This window comes from Semicossyphus pulcher, unplaced genomic scaffold (genome assembly GCF_022749685.1).
Source record: "Semicossyphus pulcher isolate SPU_LCO1_2020_fin unplaced genomic scaffold, fSemPul1.0.p SCAF_6, whole genome shotgun sequence".
In the NCBI taxonomy this organism is placed as follows: Eukaryota; Metazoa; Chordata; class Actinopteri; order Labriformes; family Labridae; genus Semicossyphus; species Semicossyphus pulcher.
Window position 1 is genome coordinate 12,743,929 of NW_027211737.1, and position 24,631 is coordinate 12,768,559.

Below are 24,631 nucleotides of genomic sequence, written 5' to 3' on the forward strand. Positions count from 1 at the left end.
TTTTGTCAGTCTGAAGAATAGAGGTAACTGCTGATTATCTCCGTGCAGTCGTCTTTCTAAATGTCACAAACTACAGGAAGTATGAGGTCATCCACACTACGTCTCTCAGACTGAGTAAGATTTATAGTCTTCATAAACTCATTACTTCTCATTCTTTGACATTTAGGATATTTACTCATTCAGCATTTAGTTTGAAAAAACAGCAAATGATAGAAAATTACACTTTAATCTCTTAATGAATCACATTTATTAGATACAATTACAGTCAGTAAGTTATAAAGAATATATTCTATTCTTATTTTCATTAAAGAGCAAACAAACCAGTGAACCATTTTTAATTTCATGGGTTGAAAATGGCTCAACATGACAAATACTATTGATCAGCCTTTGACGCTTGCAAGTCCAGTGCTGTCACAGAGTCGACAGGTTGGGAAATATCCATGTCATGACGTTTATAATATAAAAAATAATGTTAATGCAAGCTGCACGGTGGTGCAGTCGCCTCACAGTTAGAAGGTTACTAGTTCAAATCCCGGTTCGGACAGAGAGGACCTTTCTGTGTGGAGTTTGCATGTTCTCCCTGTGCGTCTCCGGGTACTCCAGCTTCCTCCCACAGTCCAAAGACATGCTCGTTAGGTTCACTGGTGACTCTAAGTTGCCCGTGAGTGTGAGTGTGAACAGTTGTCTGTCTCTATGTGTCAGCCCTGTGATTGGCTGGTTATCAGTCCAGGGTGTACCGCGCCTCTCGCCCAATGACAGCTGGAATAGGCTCCAGCAAACTGCGACCCCGAACAGGGTAAGCGGTATAGATAATGCACAGATGTTAACGCCCTCTGATCACTGTCACTAAGCAGCTCCTGCTTTACAAATCCATAACCCCCTTCCCCTTCCTTCGCCGCTTGCCCAATTTCTTTTAAATTGTGCAGTTGTCAAACTCAGACCTGGGGGGGGAAATGGCGAACGCAGCCTGCAGTTACAGAGCATTCTTCTTCATTTGTAATCCAGTTCTTTCCATCCGACAAATCCTACATTCACTCTCTTTCAGCTCTGTTCTTTGGTCTCCACCAGCTCCTTAGGGTCATGTCTAGTTCTGAAGCTTTTAGATGCTAACCAAATCGCTAACTTTTTCTGCTAACATTTGCTCTGCAGCTTTGTAAAGCTGAGGTGAGCTGTATTAAGCATCAAACATAAAAGCCTTTTATTTTCATAGAAGAGTAATCGTTGAATTTTATTACAGCTGCAATGACATTAAAAAATTAAGTGGAAATCATTTTCATATTTTGCAAACTCTACATTGTTATACATGTCAACATATCAGTATTAGGCACATAAAACTGTAACCGACTTACTGGTAGATTATTCATAATAATTCAAATAAAAACATCACTAACTTTAGTCCAGATTAGATTCAGATTGAGGATGTATCACTTGATCGTGGACCCAGAGTTAGCCTGAATCATGGCTCACTCTCATAGAAACTTCTTTCTAATTTATCACTAGTTTATTACAATACCTTAAATATACATCGACACATGAACTTACTTGTAAGTGTAGCTGAACTAAATCTAAAAAAAACAATGATTCATTTCAAATTTGCATCTTTAAAGGCATGAGTGTGTTAAGTGCACATTTAGCGGGACGGGAAGAAAACTTAAACCGGCTGAAACGACATGAATACTTCTTTAAAATCTGAATCCTCTTTAGTTGTTAAAGAACATCTGGATCCGTATGAAACATAGAAGAAAAGCTTTCATTTATTTAGGAGTCTTTGTACGCTGTACGATTACAGTGAAAGTTAATCTATATGACAGAAGTTATCCTCAAGTAGTGCTAATGTTACTGGGTCATTTCTATATGCGTTTCCCTTGAGAGGAAAACTGTGTAAGTACACAGACTGGAATCAGGACGAGAGGAGCAGACAGACGGAGAGAGAGAGCTGGTGGGTTCCTGGAGGCGTCTGATTGGTTGTGTGTGGCGCTCACAGCTTGGCGTAGTCCTTCAGGATGACCTCCAGCTTCTGACTCAGCATGATGTTGCCTCTAACCTTCAGCTTGCCGGAGAAGAACGCCTAGCAAAACAACAAAGACACACTTGAGTGATTTTTATTTTTTATTTTTCCATGAAAGCACAAAGTCTCCCCTGATTTCTGGCTGGTTGGATTTTAGTCGTTTTGGAGCACACGGGGAGTAAAGCGGGGCCAAGGCGCTTGCGGCAAACAGTTCATACAAATGAAAAAGCAACAAGGCAGGTCTTGAGCTAACGGGAGAATGTGATCGTTGATGCTTCGCCAGCAGAACAATGAAATAATATTCAGTTTCAGAGATAAAACGTGCAGCAGAAAATTCTCTCTACTGGCTGAAGTGAGCCGCTGAGGATGCTCGGCTCTCTCCCTCTGCAGAAATCAATCAGGTTATGGCGGTTAAGACGACCCTCGTGACAGCAGGGTCCTTTACCATCTAATCTTCCTCCAGCTGCTCCTTTTATCGTCAGAAGAGCAGGAAAAGACCCCGCCTGAGGGATCCTCAGCAGATATTAAAGAGCACACGCACGCCGGCCTCAGATCAATATCAAGCGCTCCAGGAAGCGTATAAATTCTGTACAGTGATGGCCGATCCCCGTGACAGATGAGATGCTTCAGACATAACAAGTAGCGTCGATTGATTACCCGCGCTGAGTGCTTTCTGAACTTTGTTTGATAGATCATTGCACTCCGCTTTTCTTTGGACACGGAGAGATCAAGGGAGAAGTTATTACAGGCTGAAGGGCTCTTTTAAAAGGTACTTTTACTTTAATTAAAGTGTACGAGGGGTGATTTTAGCATCGGGGAAAAGACAAGATTTACATATGAGACTAGCTTTTTCACTAAAGCCAGTCGACATAACAAATCTCTCTTTTAACACGCAGAAAAACGATCTCCACATCAAAGCATGCAACATGAAAAAGGAGGTCTTTGCAATTAAATAGGTCTGTTACCTTCTGAGGGTTGACTTTCCCCTGCACCACCTCCATGAAGTCTTCATCTGACACGGTGAAGGTCACGTCCGCCTTCCCGCTGTAAGGGCCTTTGTGCAAGGAGCCGCTGCCATTCTTCAGATCAATAGCTAGAGAGGAAGAAAAGTCAAGGCAGAGAGGAAGACTGAATAAGTGAAACACTTGTCGAGTGTTTCCGTGGGCCGGTCGTCGGCTTTTCTGCTTTGCTTTCAGAACTTTCATATGTTTGGAGTTATTCAGTCGTGAAGACATTTCGTCCTCGTTTTTAATGGTTTGTTTGACAGCTTGTTAGCTGCACGTCAATCTTCAGAAAGTCTCCACAGAGACTTGGAACGCTTTGGAACCAGAGTTTAAATGAAGTTCAGTGGACTTTACTTATTAAACTATTAAGTGTTTAAGCTCTTGATGTACCTTTCAAAAGATACAGGAACTTTGGGGGTGGGGCTTGCAGCGCAGGGCATTTCTGATTGGTCCAACACTTGCAGGACTTTATTTCAACCACCATTTTCTTTTAATCTGCAGCTACAAACTAGCCTTTAAGTTTGCTTGATGGTAAAAGTGCTTTGACATATCAGTATCAGCATACGACTGTCCAGGCCCTGCTGAGGAAATCCAGCTTAGTGTTACTGCAGTTTCGTACACACAAAAAAGGCCGGTCCATTGCTTTTGGTGTCGTAGATGTTGCGCATAAAATTATTTTTATAAATAGCTGGGAGCCACTTTAGCTCAGCGGTTAAATTAGCATCCATGTACAGAGGCTACAGTCCTCAATGCGGCAGCCCCAGGTTCAACTCCCACCCTCGTCCCTTCGCTGCGTGTCATCCCTTCTCTCTCTTCCCCTGTCTCCAACACTACCCACTGTCCTCTCTGTCAATAAAGACATAAAAGGCCAAAAAAAATCATCTTAAAAAATAAAAAACCAAAGTGGACTAATTGGCCTAAGCTTTGCTGTTCTTTAGACCTGTTAGTTCCTTGACAAGAAGTTCCTTTAGATGTAAACGTGTATTACCTTGGCAGTGTTGCTCTGACAGTTTAAGAAGCAAGTGGCTGAACAAAACAAATTTAGTGAGACGCTCCAGCGAGTAGCAATGTAGGGACTTTACTTTAACAAGGGGTTTGTGGTCTTAAAACTCCATGGTGGCGTTAGTCCTGTGCCTCTTAATTGTTTTGGAATTTAAACATATGAAACAGGGATTAACTTGACAAACCTGAGTAAGATGACAGGTGAGCTGCAGCTGTGTTTGTCACATATGTTAAGCAGACAACTCTTCCACAGAGCAAATCCAGACCAAGCCTTGTATGTGATAATCTTTCCCTCCTCTCCTTTCAGAGGTTTCTAGAAGTTATGCTTTTGCCCGTGGGGGATGACATGAACCAAATGATCAGCAGACTGGGAGTCGGACCAGTGCAGGATCAGTGCATAGAGGACTGTAGTCTCGCTACATGTGGCATCCGCTCCACCAACTGAGCTCCACCAGCGCCCCTTGTGCAACAGTTTTAATTTTATAACATAATTAATAAATGCTCTTCATTCCGAGATAACATAAAGTCCCTCTTGGCTCCCTGCACAGCTTAGCGCTTTATCTCATCCCTGTTTTCTTGCTTCTATCACATCATGAACCTTTTCCTGAACCAGCACTTTTAACGTCTTCCACTGTCTTCATTACACCCGCCAAGAAGGTGGTTATGTTTACCGTGCTGTTTTCTGTTTGTCAGCGGGATTATGGGAAACTAGCCGGCCAAATTTACATTCAAGGACGCGGGCCAAAAAAGACACGATTACATTTTGGACAGAAACCTCATCCTACTTACATACAAGCCATAAAAGTGGATCTGACTCACAAACAAAAAACTACATGATGATGACTGTTCTGGATTTCAAAAATGTTTGAAATATTTGAATGTCTAAGTTTATAAGAAATGCACAGCTGAGTTTATGACACAAACTTTTTGACATAATTCTGATACTTTTGGAAATATATCCTGTCACACATATAGTGGTCGTACTTGCAGAATTGCTTAATAAAAGTCCTCTCTGAGCTCCTCTGATTCTTTTACTGTTCTTTTGAAGGACACTTAAAATCTCAACTGGACTGATATTTTACCCACAATGCAGTGACATTGAATTAGCAGTGTGTTTAATGCATTTTATATTGTACTGAGTGCTCTTACTCCACTCTGCAGAGTTCTTGCCATCTTTGGTGATCTCCCAGCCGAACACAGCATTCACCTTCTTCACCAACTCTGAGCCCAAGTCTTTGATACGCCGGCCGATCTCTGCGAACACCAGCTCGCTCTGAAGGCCTCCTCCCTGCAGGAAGTAAGGGAGAAACGTGTCAGGAGATATTTGGAGGACTGAGGTTTGTTAAAAAGAGCTCATTTTATACAGAATGTGCAGGGCTACAGGGCCCCATGTATTACAATTAGGGAGAAGAAAAACGTACTGCCTTTTTGTTCTATGCCTCGGTAACCGGTCAAGTTTCCCAAACAATGACAAAGCAGGATGCATTTGTATATCGAAATACTCAAAAGAATAAATTACCCTCAAAGCTAATCAGAGGCATAAGTGTGTCCCAAATTAAACAGGGGAGGTCTCACCACAATCATTTACTGGAGCGACATGATACTAGAGAGCGTCTCCTGCTCTGTCTGCGTTTCTCTGCAGCGCATGTGAGTGTCAGTAGATTGTCGGGAGGCCTCTGAGCCGACCATCGCTGTTGCCGGCTCAGAGGCATAAAAAGGACGATTGTTGTTTGAATGAAGCATTTTCACAGTAACTCACTTGAGGGAGATTTTCTGGAGAAGCTTCCGACGGACCGTGTAAATCCACGTAGGCTCCGGCAAGCACAACGGCATCCGTCTCCTTCACCTGAACGACAGAGAAGCCGGGATTAAACGACAAATGCAGAACGTTAACAGAAGAGCAGAGACACGCTCTGAAGTGTTCAGACTCATATATCCACAGCTCTGTTCTGTTGTGTGAAATGATGAAACTAGTTTTACGTTACTAACTTTGCACTGGATGTGAATCCTGTTGCCTTCCTTCCACATCTCTGTCTGCAGTGACTGACCCGGCATCACCGGCTTCACAAAGCGAACCTGAGAGAGAGAGACACAGTGAAGGCAAATACAGCAGGTTGGTTGAGATGTAATCTCTTTTTACTGATTCTAAAAAGAAATGTTGAATCTGTAGGCAGGGACGTGGATTTTAGGGACAGCAAGTGTTCTGGTTTCCATTTTTAGTACGCTTGTAGTCTGAGTAATATTGACCAATCACGCATCAGCAGGCTGCAGCGTATGCAGGAAAAACAGTCCGTGTGGAGAGCAAAAGCAGGCGGAACATAATGCGCCGTAATGACATCCCCAATCTGACAAACAAACATCTGCAGCAAGTTCAGCTAGCAATCTGTTCTAAATCTAAATTTTTATTTGAAATAAATTCCCGTGACTCGGTGTCACGAAGACATTCAGCATTTAGATTTCCCGACTTCCTCGAAAGCATCACAAATGATCGATCTGTACTCCGTTCAACAAACGAGCATTTTAAAAGCTTGAGGACAGACCTGACAAAGCTTCATTTTTACTTTTTTAATCTGCATCATGATGTTAAAATTTTCAGCAAAGGTGAGACCCGTTAATTAAAGTCAATCACAAGAAAAACAATTTATTTCTGTAAACAATGCAGCACGCGGAAAAGGAAGTCTTGACTGGAAGTCACTAACCGCTGGCTACACGCCCTGACATGTTCACTGGTGTCCCCATCGGCTATATCATCGTCAGACTATAGCCGATGGGGTCCGAGATTGGTTGAGATGTAATCTCAGTATTTTCTCACATTAAACCAGACTTGATAAATTCAGAGAAATTCATTAAGCAGTTAAGCTTGTCAAAAATGACCCTCGTTCCATTGTACCACTTCAATCTGATAAAATAAGCTTTAAACGTTTGCATGAACAGAAATCTCTCTTTGTTTCTTTTTTCAATCTAAGGTAACTTTGACCTTAAATTCATTCAGTTTAAGGGGAAAAAACTCCTAAATTCAACAAACTGACCATCAGATTATCTGTACCTGACTTAAATGACAGGTACACATTGAAATTCACGAGTAATCCAGAGCTAAGTTTAAAATGTAACATGCCACTAAACAGCAACACGAGTGGTTCTGGCATGACCTGGATAAAGGCACCTTGGCTTACCTTGATAGCCTTGAATCTGCCGGGGTCGTTGTCTGCAAACTGCTTGAGGACGTGTCTCGCAGCGAAGCCGAACGAGCACAAGCCGTGCAGGATGGGAGCCTTGAAACCTGACCAAAGAGCATTTTAAAGCTCAGCGTGTTTAACTATAAATGAGATCAAACCATCATTTGACCTAAAATCCCAGAGAAGGATTGAGTCCTGACTAAAATAACAGTTCTGATGGAAACATTATGTTCAGACTCTCACCTCCCATGGCAGCGAAGGCGGGGTCTATATGGAGGGGGTTCCAGTCTCCGCTCAGACGGTACAGGGCCGCCTGTAACCACAGGGGAAACGGATATTGTTTAGACCTATGTCTAATTCATAAACCCTTGAACTTTTCCTACACAGATGTGGAATGAAATTAAATTATCATGAGGGCAATAGAAGAGATACCTAAAATAAGAATGGCTTTGAAGTAATACAGTTGCAGTCATTTAAATTCCTCAAGGGATTTCGTTCTTTAGTCCCCTTTCCTGTTTAATTTCTGCTGCATCATAAAGTCAGCGTTCTCTTTTTAAAGCTGCATGAAACCCTTTGTTCAACACTTTCCTTATTTTGTCCAAAATGATTATTTCAGAGGAACAAAACAGTATGTCCTATTTTCACCCACATTATCGTCAATGCCACTGATTTATTCTGAAAGTAAAACCCACACAGGCGCACTCACTTGGTCTCTCGTGGTGGAATCAATCACCACAGCATCTGGTGCTCGATTAGGTGGAGGCAGAGCGGCCTGGAGGAAACAAAACACAAATGGCATTAAAAATGAGGCGGCATTTATTCCTAGCGTCTTTTTTTTTTTTTTTACCGCATTGGTGGAGTTACTCAAAAACAGAATGCTTACTTTGGCTTTCTCGGAGGTTCTCTTCCCTCCGAACCCTCCCGCTCCCACCACAAACACTGAAAACTGGTTGAAGCAGACCAGCTCGTCGCCACTGTAGGTGTTTACTGTGAAGGAGAACAAATGTGGTATTCAAACTAAACATAGACGTATTCAGAGGCTTCTGTAAAAGTAGCTACACCACAGTGAAAAATGTACACATTACAAGAGAAAAACTACAACAGTTCATTTTACAGTGGATCTCTTTTACTGTTGTGTTATTTATAAGTGAGGAGTAATTAACGTCGCCTTCAATGAAAGTTAACTCAACACAATTTGACACGTCCTGACATTACATCTAACAATAACCAGAGTCAAAGGAGCACCTGCTTCAGCCACATTCCCTCATCAGAGCACACTCATAGTTTATTCAGCAGGAGGAACGGCCCACATGAAAAGAGACTGTGAAGAAACTATTAGCAGCTGTCACAAGGAATCAAGTCCAGGCTCCTTTCAACGTACTGGCTGGTTAATTTCATTAGGGCCAGTTCAAAACATAACCAGGCATAAAGACAAACAGAGCCGCTCTGCAGGTTTAGAGTAAATAAAGAAAATAACATGAAGTGTTTCACGATGCGGATCCTCTGGGAGCCTCGGGTCCCATGTTATTTGTTTAAAGTCGGATTAATTATAGATCAGAGGGGTTATAATATCATCCTTCTCTGGGGAATTGTCAAACAAAAATAAAAGCCATTCTCAGTCCATTATTCTGATCCCTCAAGACACAGACTGAAAATTAACTTTCATTAATTCAGCCTGAGAGGCAACTTTCAGGAAGAGCAGACGCTTTACAGTGATGAAAACTAATTAATATGGAGTAAATACACAGAACAATAATATAAGTAGTAAAACTCACCATCCAGGAGGATGACGGCTCCAGATCCTTTGTCCAACACGTCTGCTATGGTGGCCTCAGAGATGAGTTTACCTGGAAGGATTTTATTCCAATTTACACACCACTTTAATCATTTAATTAATGAGTTCCTCTTCACTAACCCAACTTAATGCCACACGTGTATTAGCATTATGTTTAAGGTCATTCAACAGTTTTGAAGGAATTTTAACAACCCTCAAAGCACTCTAACGAAATGTAGTGTAAACACAATAAGTCAATTAAGTACAACTATTTCAATTATTAAAGTGATAATCTCAAAGATCTCAGTTTCATTCTCTTTGGCGGCACCAAAGGCAATAAACAGTAATTGCGGGAGCACACTTCCAAGATATCCAGACAGTGCTGCATGTGTGACGTCCACGGTTGGCTCCGGATATAACTCTTGATTTTCCTGGCTGACGGTCGCTTTCCTTTTCAGACGGTTTGCTTCATCTGAGCGTCAAATTTGTTTTGTTTTTCTTTGGATTTTCACTTATTTTTGAAGTTGTATCTGTAGTCATCGATCTTTTCTTTGTTTGTTCAGCCATAGTAGATTACTGTTTACTCGCAACACTTGCAGAGACCGTAAAAGCAGCCGCTTAGCTCCGCCTACCCTCTCTGGCAGACCAACCACTGCTGGGTGATGGAAAACGCGTCACTAACTGGTGATTTTTTTCTGTGAAAGTCGCCACGGACACCCAGTCTGTAATACTGCAAATGCAAAGGCTTTCATCAGTGGGCCATAGGCTCAATCACCATTGTGTTAACTCATTCTGCGACAGATAGTGACTTAACAGACATTTATTTAAATGAAAATCTTTCAGATTATTACTTTAAGTACTTTTTGGATGTATCTTTAAAACAACACAAAGTGTTTGAGTAAAAGCATCTTCTGTAAAACAGATACTTAGTTCTGTTACTGAAGAACATACGAGAGGCACAAACTGGGCCCTGACTGGTCCGTATGTAGTCACTCTCTCATTATGGACATGCTTTTATAGGATATAATCCCACAGTTTAAAATCTATCTCGGTTTGAGGGATAAACTGGCCCAATATAAGAGATACTTTTCTCTGAAGAACCATAAAGAAACGACCTATAAAAGTTCTAAATGTCAAGTCTTAATTATCTATTAAACCCAGACTGCCCCCAGCTTTATGACTTGTTACATACAAAAGCATGAATCCATCCTTTCATTGCCCTTTTTATAATAATGTAAAATCTACACTAATTACGTCAAGTATCTATAGACAATAAGGTGTATGTGAGGAGAAGGAAATACCTGATGTAGGTAAAGGTCTGTACAGCTCCAGATACTGCTCTCCGTGTAACACCTGACACAAAACATGACGACAGCTGTGATATATAATCATACAGAAGTCTTACAGCCTCATTAGTAATGTGTGTCTTTCTATGGTTTTCTGTGTGTGCAACACTGTGTTAAATATATCATATGGATGCATGCGTACACTTGAAAGTCTAACACATTCACACATACACACACAAAAGAGTTAATTATGATGTATCTTCTAACCCGTGTCATATCGATGTTGAGTCCAGGGACTGAGCTCAGCCCGCCCTCCATCATGGCCGCCTGCCCGGGAATGACCCCGAAGGTGGGGAGGGCGCTGAAGTCCTCATGGCCTTCATACAGGAACCTAAAGGAAGCAAGGAGCAAGGTCTGTGTTTGATAATCCTGGATGGATTTTATATTTCCTATTCCTATTCCACTGATAATTAAATTCACACAGGTTGACATTTCAGACCCCGCAGGACGGCTTCATTACAGTCATTAGCACAGATATATTCGGATACACACCTGAGATGATCTGGATCCTTGGTGGACATGCCGACCCCCAATGCGTAGAGGACACACTGAACGTGGCTGAAGCTGAAGGTGGTGGCTTGTATTTTTTGTCCCACTGCTTGACTCTAATTAAAGAGGAGAAGAACTGACTGTTAGTTTATCACCTTTTTGACATCAAACCTGACTAAGAGGCAGGAAATGAAACCTTACGCTGTAATAACACAGAGAAGATGAATATGAAATGTTAAAGCTTTGCAGAAACGTAATCCAGTTCATATCTCAGCGCTGGAGCACAATTGTTTTACTATAAAACACACAGACAGTTGTTCACAGTTATTGGTCAGTTGGTCGACCACCATGGTCCAGACTGAAATATGTTACTGCAAGGATCGCCAAAAAACAATGTGTGCAGATTCATGGTCATCAGAGGATGAAGCTCGCTGCCTTTGATGATTGCTTGACTTTTCCTCCAAGGCCACCACATGGCTGACTTTTGTGTTGTCAAGTGCAATGTCTCAACAACCAACAGTTGTTACAGATGTAAATGTACGGACGTATTAGCATCAAGTAAAAGTACCGACAAACTGTACTTAAGTAAAGTACTCTTAACTTTGTGTTCAGCGCTTATTAGCAAAGGGTAAACATTATACAACCTAAACAGCATGTCTGCATTGTGATTAGGGGTGGGGGATAAAATATCTGTACAGCAACATATGGTCGTCCTGACTCGTGCAATACAATCATCGATATGCTGGCGCTGAATAACGATATTTTCATTGCCGCTCTAAACAGATTCCCTGCCTTTTTGACTCACTGCATCACTACTTCGTCAATCCTCACGGTGGCGCTCATGACATGAATGAGGGATACATGCACGGAAGTTAACTGGCCGAAGAAGAAGAAGGTAATCTGGTATCTTGATGTATCACTATAAGAGTGCCTTGAAATATTTAAATTATCGCAGAATCACTGTATCATATCGTGAGTTACTCGGCAATTCCCACCCCTTATATTGATTGTGTACACGTTAGCATGCCAATGTTAGCATTTAGTTCAAAGCACTGCAGAGTCAATGGATGCAATAGAAAGAAAAACATAAGAACTGCTCGCAGGACTGCAGATTCTTAGACTTTTTAGAAGATGAAAAATAGTAAAAAAAATAGTAAAAGCTGAAAGACCAATTCCTGTGTAAACCTGCTTGGGAATAAACTGCACTCTGATTCTTCTAATAAAACAGAGGAACAGTAGATATGGTGGTTTTCAAATTTAAAAAGGATAAATCGATTTAAAATAGATACAATCTAAGAAGCAATAATCTGTTATCATCAGCAGTCATCAGTTTGAGGACCTGTGGGAGCTCACAGTTGAGACTAATCAGCAGTTTGTGAATGTTCTCCTGAGCCAGACCAGGCCCGGCTCTGTACGCGATCAGCACTATTCAAAACAGATCCTGAACCTGACGCGTGGCCTGAGCAGGGAGGCCAGAAACGGAGCGGTGTTCGATTTGTGTTTGCTCTCGTGTTAACGAGCAGCCTGAGAATGAGCCCAAACTCCTCACAGTAATCAAGTGTTAAAGACTCTAAGTCACAGAAGCCTTTTAAAGCTCAGGAAACAGGAACCCTTAGCTGTATAGTAAATATTTTAACACTAATTAATCCCAGACTGAAATCCTCTGCAAGAGATTCCCCAATCACAACTGATTTATCGTCGTCCCTTTCCTGAAAGCTTTTATATTTTTGTTCTTTTTAATATTTATACGTCTTACACACATATTTTGTTTTTAGTACGTGATGTTTTGAAGCATTACGTAAACATTGTTTTTTTGCTCAGGGTCATAGCCAGGACTCATGAGTTGTGTCTCCAAGATCCCTTTCTTTTGAATAATTTGGTTTTTCATTTTCAATTTTTACTCTTAGCTTTTCAATAATAAGTTTCCTTAGAAAAGAACAACGACTCTGTTACTAAAAGAAACCTCAGAACATCGTCTCTGTTTGCTCTAGCCTTAGTGCCCGGGCAAACACCTCCTTTCAGTTCTGCAAAACTGTTAGTACATTTCAAATTACTATGTGTGACTTTCACTTCAACCCTCATTCAAACACTCTAACCTGCATCTGTGTTATAGTCATTGTAATCCTGTAGGTACCCATTTGTCTTATCAACACCCATTGTGTTGAGCTGTTGTTTAAAACCATACTGCTCCGCAGAGTGGTGTGATTCACACCGTGTAACAACACCTCTCAGCTGGTCAGACATCACTCTTAAGCCTGCTCTATGTTTAATCAAAAGTGCATTTAAATGCAGATGTGGCACATATTGAGCTTCCTGAGCACTCCGACCTCCCTGTACGGTGGATTTAAAGAGTTTTTTGGTGGTGAAACAGACTGACATTAATACTGATGCATCTATATGATCGACAAAAGTAAGCAAGCCCAATAGTGACAAGATTGATTATTTCTTTGTGGATATTTTCAATGCCTGTGTGTGCTGCTGCGGGGTAGGTGACAGAGGAGGAGATTGACAGCAAGTGGGCAAAACAGCCTTTGTTTACATTTTTCACGGCGAAGATTCTCGATTAGTGACGATGTCTCGATTGTGTTTAAATGATAAAAGAAAGCAGGAGATTTTCCACAAGAAAACACAACTTACACATGTACAGGACGAGATCAGCAAAGAGATAATAGGTACTTCTTTGTCCACAGGGGGCGCCAAAATCAACACAGACTGAAAGTTCCTCACAGGAGTTTTAATATAAAACCCTTTTCCCACCGAAATTAGCACGTTGATGGTGGTTTTTTAGACCCGGGAAGACCCGCTTACAGAAGCCCATTGTCTCTTTTCCCATTTCCAGTGGAGTATACTCCTTTCGGCAGCTTTTCTGCTGCGTCACTGTCTGATGTCACAAACGTGCCAGAGGCAGGGTTTGCAAATAGTGAAGATGTTACGGTGGTTAGGTCTTTATTGTATCTATTACTCATTCAGTCTGTTCATCAAACTCGGCATCGACAAATTTTAAATGATGTTCGAGCTCTGCTCGGACGGAGACGGGCGGAATTTCTAGCTGAGATGACGAGGAGTCGCAGGGCTTGCCAACAGAGCATAGCATCGCGCCGGAGAGGAGGTGCAGATTAGCGTGTCGACACAGGTTTTGTGTTCCCATCAATGCCGATCGGAGCCGAGGCAATAATTACCCAGGTCTACTGCAGAATTATTTGACACGGGTCTGAATGCCGATTGTAGCCTTCCCAATAAAATATCTTTTCCCAGCAAAAAAGCCGGGTGTTAGCGGGTGTTAGTGGGTTTTTTGACCAGTGGGAAAGCGGCTTTATGTGCTCTAAAACTAACACACAATACACAAACAGATTAAAGCTACAGACGAGAAGCTAGAATAAGAAAGCAGTGGTTTTAAATGAAGAGACATGACAGATATGCTTTGTCAAATTCAGGTGGCCTCACGCAGCGACTTGGGGTCCATCTGTTCAGTTTACGTAGTGTTTTTAAGTTATTAATATTTCAGCTCAACCACCAAACTACACTTAACACATAATGCTTTAAATCGTTTGTTATGACTACATTCTGGGTTATTACTTTATGAACTGCTGCACAAACAAATTGCCCCTCGGGGAGAAATTAAGTTCCACTTGACTAAACTCAACATGATTTCTTCTTTCATTTCCTGTCTTCTGTGTGATACAGAAAATATGTTTAGAATAGTTATTTTATTCCCTCCTACTTGTGCAATTTGGTTAAAAAATACCAATGACAATTTTATTACTCTCAAGGTGACATCTTCCAACTGCACGTTTTGCCGACTAGAGCAGGATCTATTTAATTATACTATCAGGTAAAACAAGAGGACGTGGCAAATACCCACAATTAAGAAGCTGGCGCAAAGAGTATGTGTTTTTTTCTGATGATCAATAAGATAGTTGCTTTTAATTAATTCTTTATATTTATGCAAATTACTTCTAAACATAGTCTTACATTAACACCATGAGAATAAAACTGCATGACACACAAGCACGTGTGATTGCAGGGAGCAGTGTGAAGTGAGGTAGAGCTAATGTGATGCTCCTGATATTTTGCTTCAGTTACCTAATTATATCATACAAATACATTATGTAACAACATTATTAGACGTGTGATGGTGCATGGCATGAAATAAATATGAGCACAGCAGCAGCACAGCTTGGCATCATTTGAGTAATACATGCATGCAGCATACCATGACAAGGACAAAGGCACAGATACAATGACCACACTATTTCTGTGCACTACAAACATCACACACACACAGAGAGAGAGAGAGAGAGCTAAGTCAGCTGAGGACACAATAGTGATGTTTGTCTTGAGGCTATATTGTGACTCTGTTCCAAATCTCCAGTCCAGACAGAAACACACACACGAACACAGCCACACACAAAGCTCCACACACACTGTCGACACAGTCACATGGCCCTGCCAGAGACACAGCGGAGAAGACAGTGATACCCAGGACCCAGGAGTGTACGTCATTAAACATCTTAGGTACTGAAACATGATATTACTGAAGTAGAATAGAGGAGTATTATTGTCTCACAGGATGTAAAACAAGAGGGATTTTATTAAAAATGAGCCTCATACCATTTTGAATATTTAATATCTGGTTTCTGCCACACATGACTGATCAAGTCAGTTTAAAAAATGGATAATATTTCAGTTTTAATGCATGTAACAACAGAAGAAGCATATAACGATCATGCACAATATTTTGTACTGATGTTTATACTCACATTTCTTGTATCATGCTTCAGTTTTATGGACCTTATTACTGTTGTATTATGCCAAAGGGTGCAGTAAGAATGAGTCCTAAAACCCATAAAAGTGTTTGCATTTTTGCTCTTTAAGTTCGACTGCCTCAAAGTCAAGCGACTTTCCTCTGCCGATTTTTAGTTGGACTCCTGAAAACAAAGTCCGTCGTCACAAGCTTAAAAGATGTTGAAGCATTCAAGGACGCCAAACACGACAGGAAGTAACCCACTCATGGGTTGTGAAGCTTTTGAGCTTCTTTAAAAAGGCGGTTGCAAAAAGACATTTGCTGTATGCAACTACAGATGTTGTCAGGGACTCTAAATGTCATCACGCTGAAAACAGACAAGTGGGAGATAAGTGGTGGTGATGTTGGGCTCATTTAGAGGACCAACTTTTTACCTTGGCGATCGCATTTCCAATTTAAAACACATAAAAGTGGTGTTCACTTATAAAGATTATCTTCCTGAACAGCGCTGCTGCGTTCTGGATCATCTGCAGAGGTTTGAATGTGCATGCAGGAAAGCCTGCCAGTAGTCGATGCATGATAATACAAGGGCCTGTACCAGCAGTTGTGTTGCATGCTCTGAAAGGTAGGGTCTGATCTTCCTAATGTTGTACAGGGCAAATCGACATGACCGAGCAATCGAGGCCACGTGAACCTAAAAGGTTAGCTGGTCGTCAATGATGACGCCCAGGTTTCCAGGCAGACTTTGTGGGTATTAGTTTAGTTTGTCCAAGCTGGATGTTGATCTGTGGTTGTATAGAGTGATGATGACGAGGAGCTCCGTCTTAGATAGGTTGAGCTGAAGGTGGTGACTTTTTGCTATAGTTGCACATAAAAAGGGTGCTATGTGTCGGTTGTTGTATGACAGAATGAATATACTGATACAATTTCATTATCTAGATGCTGCTAATTTGCAAAGATACATACAGCTGTAGAAAAAAATTAAGAGACCACAGCAAAAATATGTGTTTCTCTGGTTCTTCTATTATTCATAGGTTTGTGTTTGTGTGAAATAAACTCTCATTGTTTAACATTTTACCCAACTTCCAAATACAATATTCTCATTTAGGTCTTTTATTTGCAGAAAACGATAACTGGTTAAGATCGAAGACATTTGGAGTGGTCTCTTCATTTCTTCCAGAGCTGTATGTGTGTTATGTTCTACATCTCTCTCTCCCCTCCATCTTTCCAATCAATATCTACAATGTCAAGAAAAAAGGTCAAACCAGGGATATTATGGTTTAGTGTGTGAATCATAGTGGACAACTAACATTTATGTTATGGCCTCATACTGATAAGCTACCAGATACATGTTGTGAATCAGCTGATTCTTATATAACATGGTGGCAGACATAATCCTGCCACAGTACGAACAGTTCAGTCACCTGTTTGAGCTGCATTTCAAATACAGAATAAAGTGTACCACTGCATTCTACAAGCAGCTTCACAGAAAATGGAGGCTGTTTCTGAGGATAATTATTTAATGTGGTACACTAAAACTTGTGGCTAAATGTTTTATTTAAGCCAGTCAGCCATGTGTGAAATGTAACCAGTTCACTTTCTGTTATTCAATGATAGGGAACACGGTGAAGTGAAGGAGCAACCGTTGAGGGAGCAGTCGCTGCTGCTATTGTGCTCCGGCGTCTTTTGTACGTCGCGTTTTGAAAGCTAATGTGAGCTGACACCTATCTGGTGCGTCACCATCTCATATTTACGGGAGACATCAAAGTACTCATGTATGTTGTAGGAGCTCTGCTGAGGAGGTTATTAATGTCCCTGACTAAATACAGTGTGGTGGTATTAAAGAGTCATGAGTTGCCATTTTTGAAACAGTCTGAGATTTAACGGCTCCACACTTTCAAAAGTCATTATCAACCAACCGTCAAAGACGCTACTACAGTCGCAGTCAGAGAGATTATAGAGGAGAGGCAAATGAGGTAAAGGAAGAACATAAAGTAGATGGATATAAAGTGAAAATAAGGTGGGACAAGAAAGGGAGGAGCAGGGCGACAATGGAGGGAGTTAAGTAAGGAAAACAGGGCACGTGAAAAGGAAGAGTAGCTGCTATCCCAGCTGTCATTGGGCCGGAAGCGGGGTACAGCCAGTCAGTCACAGGGCTGACACACAGAGACAGACAACCTTTCATGCTGGCCTACGATCATTCATTCACATGTTTCCGTACCCTCCAGCAGTCCATAACAATTATGTCTAATCATATAAGCATTTATATTAAACAGACCTGGCCCCAGACGAGCAGCATAAAACGGATTAACCAAATAAAAATCATTCATTCATTCAAGGTCATCGAAGGTAACTCGCCCATTACGAGTCAGTGAGCTTTCTAGAGACTGTGGATTTACAGTCAATTTCATCAGACCTGTAAACAACATAAATACTGCTCGCTACAAACGAGGGATCAACAGCAACATAAACATCAACTGTCAGCCCTCAAACAGTTTCTAACAAACATAACCGCATACAACTGAAGAGACACAAATATACGATGCTCTAACACTTTAAAAGGTCTATTTTTGAGCAAACTGTATTCACCAATTTGTGAAACTTTTAAAGGACTCAAGACTCTGAACATTAGTTCTGTGGAAAAAAGCATCAGTGACATTTCTACTCACAGGATTGATCCCTGAAGCAGAGGCTGCAGATGCTGCAGCAGCTGTTGGATTCGCACCGACGTCTCCCTCGGACTCCACTCGAGATAGCACGCTCACAATTGACTGTAAGGACTCTACACAAAAAGGTAAGAGAGGACAAATAAGTGGAAGAACACAGAGCAAGACACGGGAATAGAGAAGATGCACATTAGCAGTTTGAAGCTTTGATAACATGTAGAAATATTTGTATATTATGCAATCTGTATGACTCATGAAAAACATTAAGATAAAAGATTTGTAGTTTGAGTTACATTACATTACACTGTGTTCAGTGAGTTACATTTGAAAACAGGGTATTCTCATCTTGAAACAAAAGCTGTATTAGGCCCCGTGTCCACATGGCGCCTTTTTCTGAGCGTCTTTTTTTCAATTGTTCCAATGAGGACAGAGCGCATGCGACCGCCTAGAGAAAATGCGCTGCAACCAGCGTCTTCCTTCAGAGCGCTCCGCCTTTTTTGTGTGACCGCTTCGAGCGCTTCGAGTTGAAAAGCTCAAAACTTTTCAGAAAGCCGCTGGTGTCGCTACCGCTGCTTTTTTCAGGCAACCAATCAGATGGGGCGCTACTCGTCACCCTGGTTACCACCAAACATGGAGGAGCAACTTGTTTAGATAGAGGCCGAAAAGCCCATTTGTTGGGAGCAGATCGGCCGGACTCTAAATGTTGCTGGTAAGTGTTGTGCTTTTATCACCCTATGCGTTCTAAGCTTGTTGTTAGCTGTGTAGTAAGTTAGTTAACTTATTGTTGTCATAGCAACAAAACCCACATGCAGCGTTTTTTCTCTCACCATGTGCAGCGTTTATTCTTTCACTACACAAGCGCTTCATCCCAGCACTTTTCTGCCAGAAAAAGGCGCTATGTGGACACAGGGCCTTAGATAAGATTTGGTATTTTACTGCAGCTGCATGTTGATATATTCAAAGCTAATGAAAGTGTTTCTTGTTATATGTGGATACTCAAATCCTGTTGTTGATGAATAACTGAAGCAATAACTTCCTCAGTGTGTGCTCTATTAACCAAGAAAGATGAGTTTTCCTGCTATCTGACGCGTTGAGACGAAGCCTGCATGTACCAGGCCGCAGAGCGAGCAGCTGCAGCCTCTGCTGTATTTCTTTGGAGGTAAACGCTCAGCCAAAACTTCTAAAATGTGTCGTCATCCATATCACCTAGATAGCAATCATTAATCCTACTCTTTGCCAGGAATACCCTTGAGGATCTTTGTGCTTACAGCTCCAGAGAAAATGCTTCATCTTACACTAAACACATCTCAGCAAAGTTAAACAGAATTCAAGGGAGATAAACACACAGTAAGAATTTCAACCTAACACAAACTGATCCAGGCGCCGCTTTAAAATTCATTGATGAATGTGAGGTCCACGTGACCGGTTCTCTGATCTAACATTCGCTGTTTACTTGAGACTCTGAGTCCACAGTGTGTGTTCTCTGTTTGTCTAAAAACACAAGGTACATAAACCCACCCAGGTAACACAAGCTATGAATATCTAAACAGATTCAGCCAAAAACAAACACAAAGAAGAGAGCTGAGACAACCGAGGAAGAGAAACAGAGTGAGACTGTGGAGACCAGAGGACTAATTTCCGTCACTCAGTGGCAGCCGTTACACAACAGAGGCAGCAACAGGTCTGTGTAGTAACCTACAAATGAGGAGGCACTACAAAGCCATGCTAATGAGACCAGCTACAGCCCGGTGGGTCTGCCACCCTCGCTCAGTTAATGCCAACACCTCCGCCCTTTCTTCGAAAGAACATCTGAGAGTGTGAATAGGGATGGAGGAGGCGGAGGAAAATAATAATCAACATTTACCACCTTCTTGTTGGAGACCTTTCAGGGAACAATACAAAGCTTGTACCTTCACTTATTTTCTCCTCCTCCCTCGCTTGATCTCTAACACCATCTTGTCCACGCGTATTGTGAACAAACTCTCTGTAAACACAGATGAGCCGAGAGTAAAAAGGCTCATTTGGCTGAAGATTGAGCTCGCCTTTACACAGTCAAAGGGTGTGAAGACATAAAAACCACACTGACCATGTGCTCTGTTTTCTCATTCTCAATCACAATTCTCTACTGAAAAATGTGTTTTGAGCTCCCTAGAGGTGTCCGTTTTTGTATAATGCCATCTGCTCCGCAACATACAGGCTAATCACACCTTTAAATGTATGAATGTCCCAATGGAATATAAACACTAAGGTTTGAGAAATGACCCTATTTCTTCTCATATCACAACAATCTGCCAATGTCTGACAGTGTCACACAAAAATAGATGTCAACAGTTCCATAATGAAGAGCATGATAACAGGCTTTCTGTTTGGCTAAACAGCATTATTCTGAAAAAATACTGAAACATCTACATATTTGACATTGACAACTATAGTCTATATTTCTTAGTAGCATTAGTTAAAGACCCCCTGCAGTGAAAACCAAGTGTTTAACCTTGTAAACATCTCTGTGTGGTGTTCTTCATGTACTACATGACATATCAGGGACAACATAAGCAGTCATGGCTGGGCCTGTCTGCTTTTAAACTGCATTGTAGCAAGGACAGGCTGAACAACACGTTTTCAGATTGGCAAGTTTGTGACGCCACAAACCGAAAGAGCCAATCCCGTTAATGGACGGGGTGACGCTATGCATATTATTATGTGCAACCTATGGCAACAACTTCGGCGATGTGCGAGCCAGCTGTGACCGTCATCGTACTCACTAACTCACTACTGACTACTAACGTTAACGTTACTACTACTAAGTACTACATTCAAGCTAGCTAAGTTTCAACAAGTTGCTACTAAACGGTGGCAGAGACGTGTTTTGTTTTTGTGATGGTGGACTGTTGGAAATTGGCATAGTGGGCGGGGACAATGCAGATTGGGGATTTTTTATGTGGGAGAAGGAGGAGATAATAATTAATAAATTCACGTCTCCCGCTCCCTGTCCCATCAATAATAAACATATTACACTGAGTGCCCCCTACAGGCCTGGAACACTTTGGCTGTGTTAACTGGATTTGCAGCGTTTTTCTTTTGCATGTGTTTTCTTGGTCTGTATCGTTCCAGTATTTGCAGCACATTTGATGTTAATGCATTTGTTTTGGACTTTTGCATGTGTTTTTGCATTTACACTGTTTCTTCTAAAGAAAATCATTTGGGCTGTTGCAGCACGATTGCCTTTGTCGGCCACTGTAATCTTAACTCTATTGTTAAATTGTGTGTTGGTTACTGGTTTAAGAGATATTATTATGAACATGATTAAATGACTGTTCATGGCAAAAGAAATGACTTCATTTATATTTTCGAAAATGTCAAACTGACATGAGAAACATAAAACCTTTTTTTAATGTATTTTTTTATGTCAGTGTGCATAAAATGTGCGCCCATGTGTGTTTTGCAGGTTATTGTGTATGTGAGTGTGTATTCATGCATTACTGACCTTGTACGCTCGCAGGCTGGGTGGCATCCGTAAAATCACAGATTTTGTCCCACTGGTCCCTGACTGCCTCGGGAGTCATGGGTTGGTTCTTTTGTCTCACAGTGTGGCCCTGAGAACGCTCCCAGCGCACTGCACACATGGACACACACAAATAAAGAGGTCATTGCATGGTAGAAATAACACACATACAGTACCGGGGGCGACCGAATATCAGAGATTCATAGAGACATTTCCTCAGGAAAAATACACAGCACTCACATTTACCAATCCAGCCTGCACCGACCTGAAAGGAGATGAAACATGAGCAGATGAGTAAACAGATAGAGAAAAATATTTTCTCCTTAAGGAAACTGAATATTTCAATCGTGCTTTAATGTTGTCAACGATAAAAGAAAAAAGCTATAAGCAGTGCATTTTCGGTTTACCTCAAACAACCCTCCGTTCTCTTGGCATTGTTCGTGACAGAGCCAGAGGACCATGGGAGCAACATACTCAGGCTTCAGAGACGCCACCAGGTCTAAATAATACAAAACATACACATAAACTACAGTTGGGCTTGTTTTTATTGCACATCTGTTATACAATTGACTCAAAGAGCAAAGGGGTGCTTCTGCTTCAGCATCTCTGTGTGGTACTTAGTGTATCGTTAAAATGATGCTGCGACTCTTCACTGTGCTCATTTAGAAAATACTGCAAGTACATGGTCTGAGTTAGTACACAAGCCTCGAGCATTTGTCCTCTCGCTACAAAGTAAACCAGACAGGAAATACAAGTTGCTGTTTATTTAAGAATTCAGGAATTAATCATTTTGTGGGGGAAAGACCTTGTGTTCATAGGTTAATCATGCATGATGAATCAACATGCTCTAAAATCATACTGCTCTTAATTTATTAGGACACAGAAAGTCATTTGCCATTTCAGTTCTTTCAATGGAATTGCAAAGACATACTAATCTGTGTGCTTCATTAAAGTGGACATATTTATCCATGCAATCAATTTTCTATTATTGTTTTTGTTTTTGAATCACGTTTGTGAAGTTTGTTTAGTTTTAAAATTGTATACATATTTTAATGTCATTATTTTTCGGAGCCTCTCCTTCCTCCTCAAAACGAACAAGCCATTTTGCCATTCAAAGTTTAGACCTTAGCCACGATTGGCTGACAGCATTTTGAGTGCCACCCCCCATGTGTGCGATCCCATGTGGGGAAGCGGCTACACTGCACTGTCAAGCCTAAGTTGTAGAAAACATGGCTGCTCTAGGATCGGTTATTCGGCCTTACATGTACGAGCCAGAATCACCAGGAGGTGTCGGACTTGACTACACGCTTGTGCAAGACGGCGGCCGGAGGTGAATGACGCTGAACGACGAATGGTCGATTTCAGCGAAAGCAAGGTTCTACGTAGAAACCTGCAGCTGTTCTGAACGGCCCATTTCAGAGGCGACCTTTTTAAACATGTAATTCTGGAAAAACAGAGTTATGCAGTTTTCACTTTTTCACTGTGAACAATAAACACCCAAAAATATGAAACCCATGCAAAATATGAGAATATATATAAAAAAGGAGCTCTTATTACTAATATATAAAAATTTGGAACAGGCTATTAATTCCCTGTGCGAACTAATGAAGACTCAACACCACGCACCATATGCGTGCTAAAAATATCAGTATTCTTCAATCACCAAAATGTGGTGGCAAAAGTACAGGCATTCTGTTTCCCTGCACTCTGCAATGTTGAGCAAGATGATTTTGGCTGTTTGTTTTTTAGTAAAGCCTGTGTCAGTGAGAGCCAACATATGGAACCGAGTCATTTACTGAGGTGAAGTCATCCTGTGACAGTTGGCACCGTGCGGCGTGACAGATGCTTCGGTTAGATCAGCACGGCAGGACAACAGATCCGCGGCTTTAATCTGTCACTTAATGCCCCTGTTAGTTAACTGGTCTGCAGCAACAGAGCTTGCACAATATGCTCACAATGTAAAGACATTTACAGAGCCTGGATTTGGTGGTTTGGAAAAACATTGCCCGTCTTTATGGGCCTTTGGATCATTTTAAAACACAGCAGACAATGCTAGAGATGATTGCAGTTGTCATTTTTGAAGGTTGAATTTAGTGTTTTTATTCTTTATTTGATTAAATGTTCATACACAGTACTCACAGTTCCCATTTTTATGAGATGAGCTGTAATTTATTGTAGACGTAATGTTGAGGCCCAACATACCCCTGTTTATGAGCTGCTCTGAGCTTTATTTCATGTGTATGTATCAAATGCTGCATTACCTTCTGTCTCAAGAAATATTTAACAAGAAAAATAAAAATGGTACATTAGCATGCCTACTCACATTTCCGTGAATAGCAAGAAGCACAGCTAACACCTACAGTAAAATTAGGGGGCCAGAGCTGCCTGTTTAAATCAAGAGCTGACACATTAAAACTTTTAAAGCACTTACAGGGTGCATGATTTCATCAGGGCTGTTAGAATAGTAAAAAAAGAAAAATACTGTTCTTGAATATTAGATGACAAATTTGCATGTCAAACGGGACTGCTGCTGCCTTCCACTTTGTAAATCAAGATTACATGAGGATGTTATTAAGCAGCTGCTCTAAAAAAGTGGTTGAAATCTATTGTTTAATTTGGTCTGCTTGCATGTGTGAGAGCACGTGCCCTCACATACCTCGCAGAGCATCCCAGTATGCGTTACACAGACCAACTGCATGCTATCAAGCATGTTATTTAATCTCTCTGCTTACCTGGGGGCATGACGGTCTCTGTGAGTCGCGACCCGGCTACAGGAGCAATAGTGTTGCAATGGATGTTGTACTTCCGTCCCTCAATGGCCAAGGTGTTTGAAAGCCCCAGCATGCCCAGTTTGGCAGCGCTGTAGTTGGCCTGGCCGAAGTTGCCGTAGATGCCTGCGGCTGAAGCTGTCATGATGATT

At 41.4% G+C, this 24,631-nt stretch overlaps 1 protein-coding gene across 1 annotated transcript in view; it reads right to left on the reverse strand.

Moving 5' to 3' along the window:
* Positions 1–268: 268 nt before the first annotated feature.
* hsd17b4 (hydroxysteroid (17-beta) dehydrogenase 4) overlaps positions 269–24,631 on the reverse strand; it is a 31,670-nt gene continuing 7,307 nt past the window's right edge. Inside the window, exons 8-25 of the mRNA XM_069683267.1 lie at positions 24,444–24,631; positions 22,119–22,210; positions 21,952–21,976; positions 21,694–21,822; positions 18,213–18,325; positions 10,803–10,915; positions 10,518–10,641; positions 10,266–10,317; positions 8,966–9,037; positions 8,074–8,177; positions 7,897–7,962; positions 7,434–7,503; positions 7,188–7,294; positions 6,004–6,090; positions 5,774–5,860; positions 5,164–5,302; positions 2,974–3,101; positions 269–2,068 (exon numbers count right to left, since the gene is read on the reverse strand). Coding sequence (XP_069539368.1) covers positions 1,979–2,068; positions 2,974–3,101; positions 5,164–5,302; positions 5,774–5,860; positions 6,004–6,090; positions 7,188–7,294; positions 7,434–7,503; positions 7,897–7,962; positions 8,074–8,177; positions 8,966–9,037; positions 10,266–10,317; positions 10,518–10,641; positions 10,803–10,915; positions 18,213–18,325; positions 21,694–21,822; positions 21,952–21,976; positions 22,119–22,210; positions 24,444–24,631 — 1,786 coding nt within the window. The 3' untranslated portion in view covers positions 269–1,978. The remainder of the gene's footprint in view (positions 2,069–2,973; positions 3,102–5,163; positions 5,303–5,773; positions 5,861–6,003; positions 6,091–7,187; positions 7,295–7,433; positions 7,504–7,896; positions 7,963–8,073; positions 8,178–8,965; positions 9,038–10,265; positions 10,318–10,517; positions 10,642–10,802; positions 10,916–18,212; positions 18,326–21,693; positions 21,823–21,951; positions 21,977–22,118; positions 22,211–24,443) is intronic.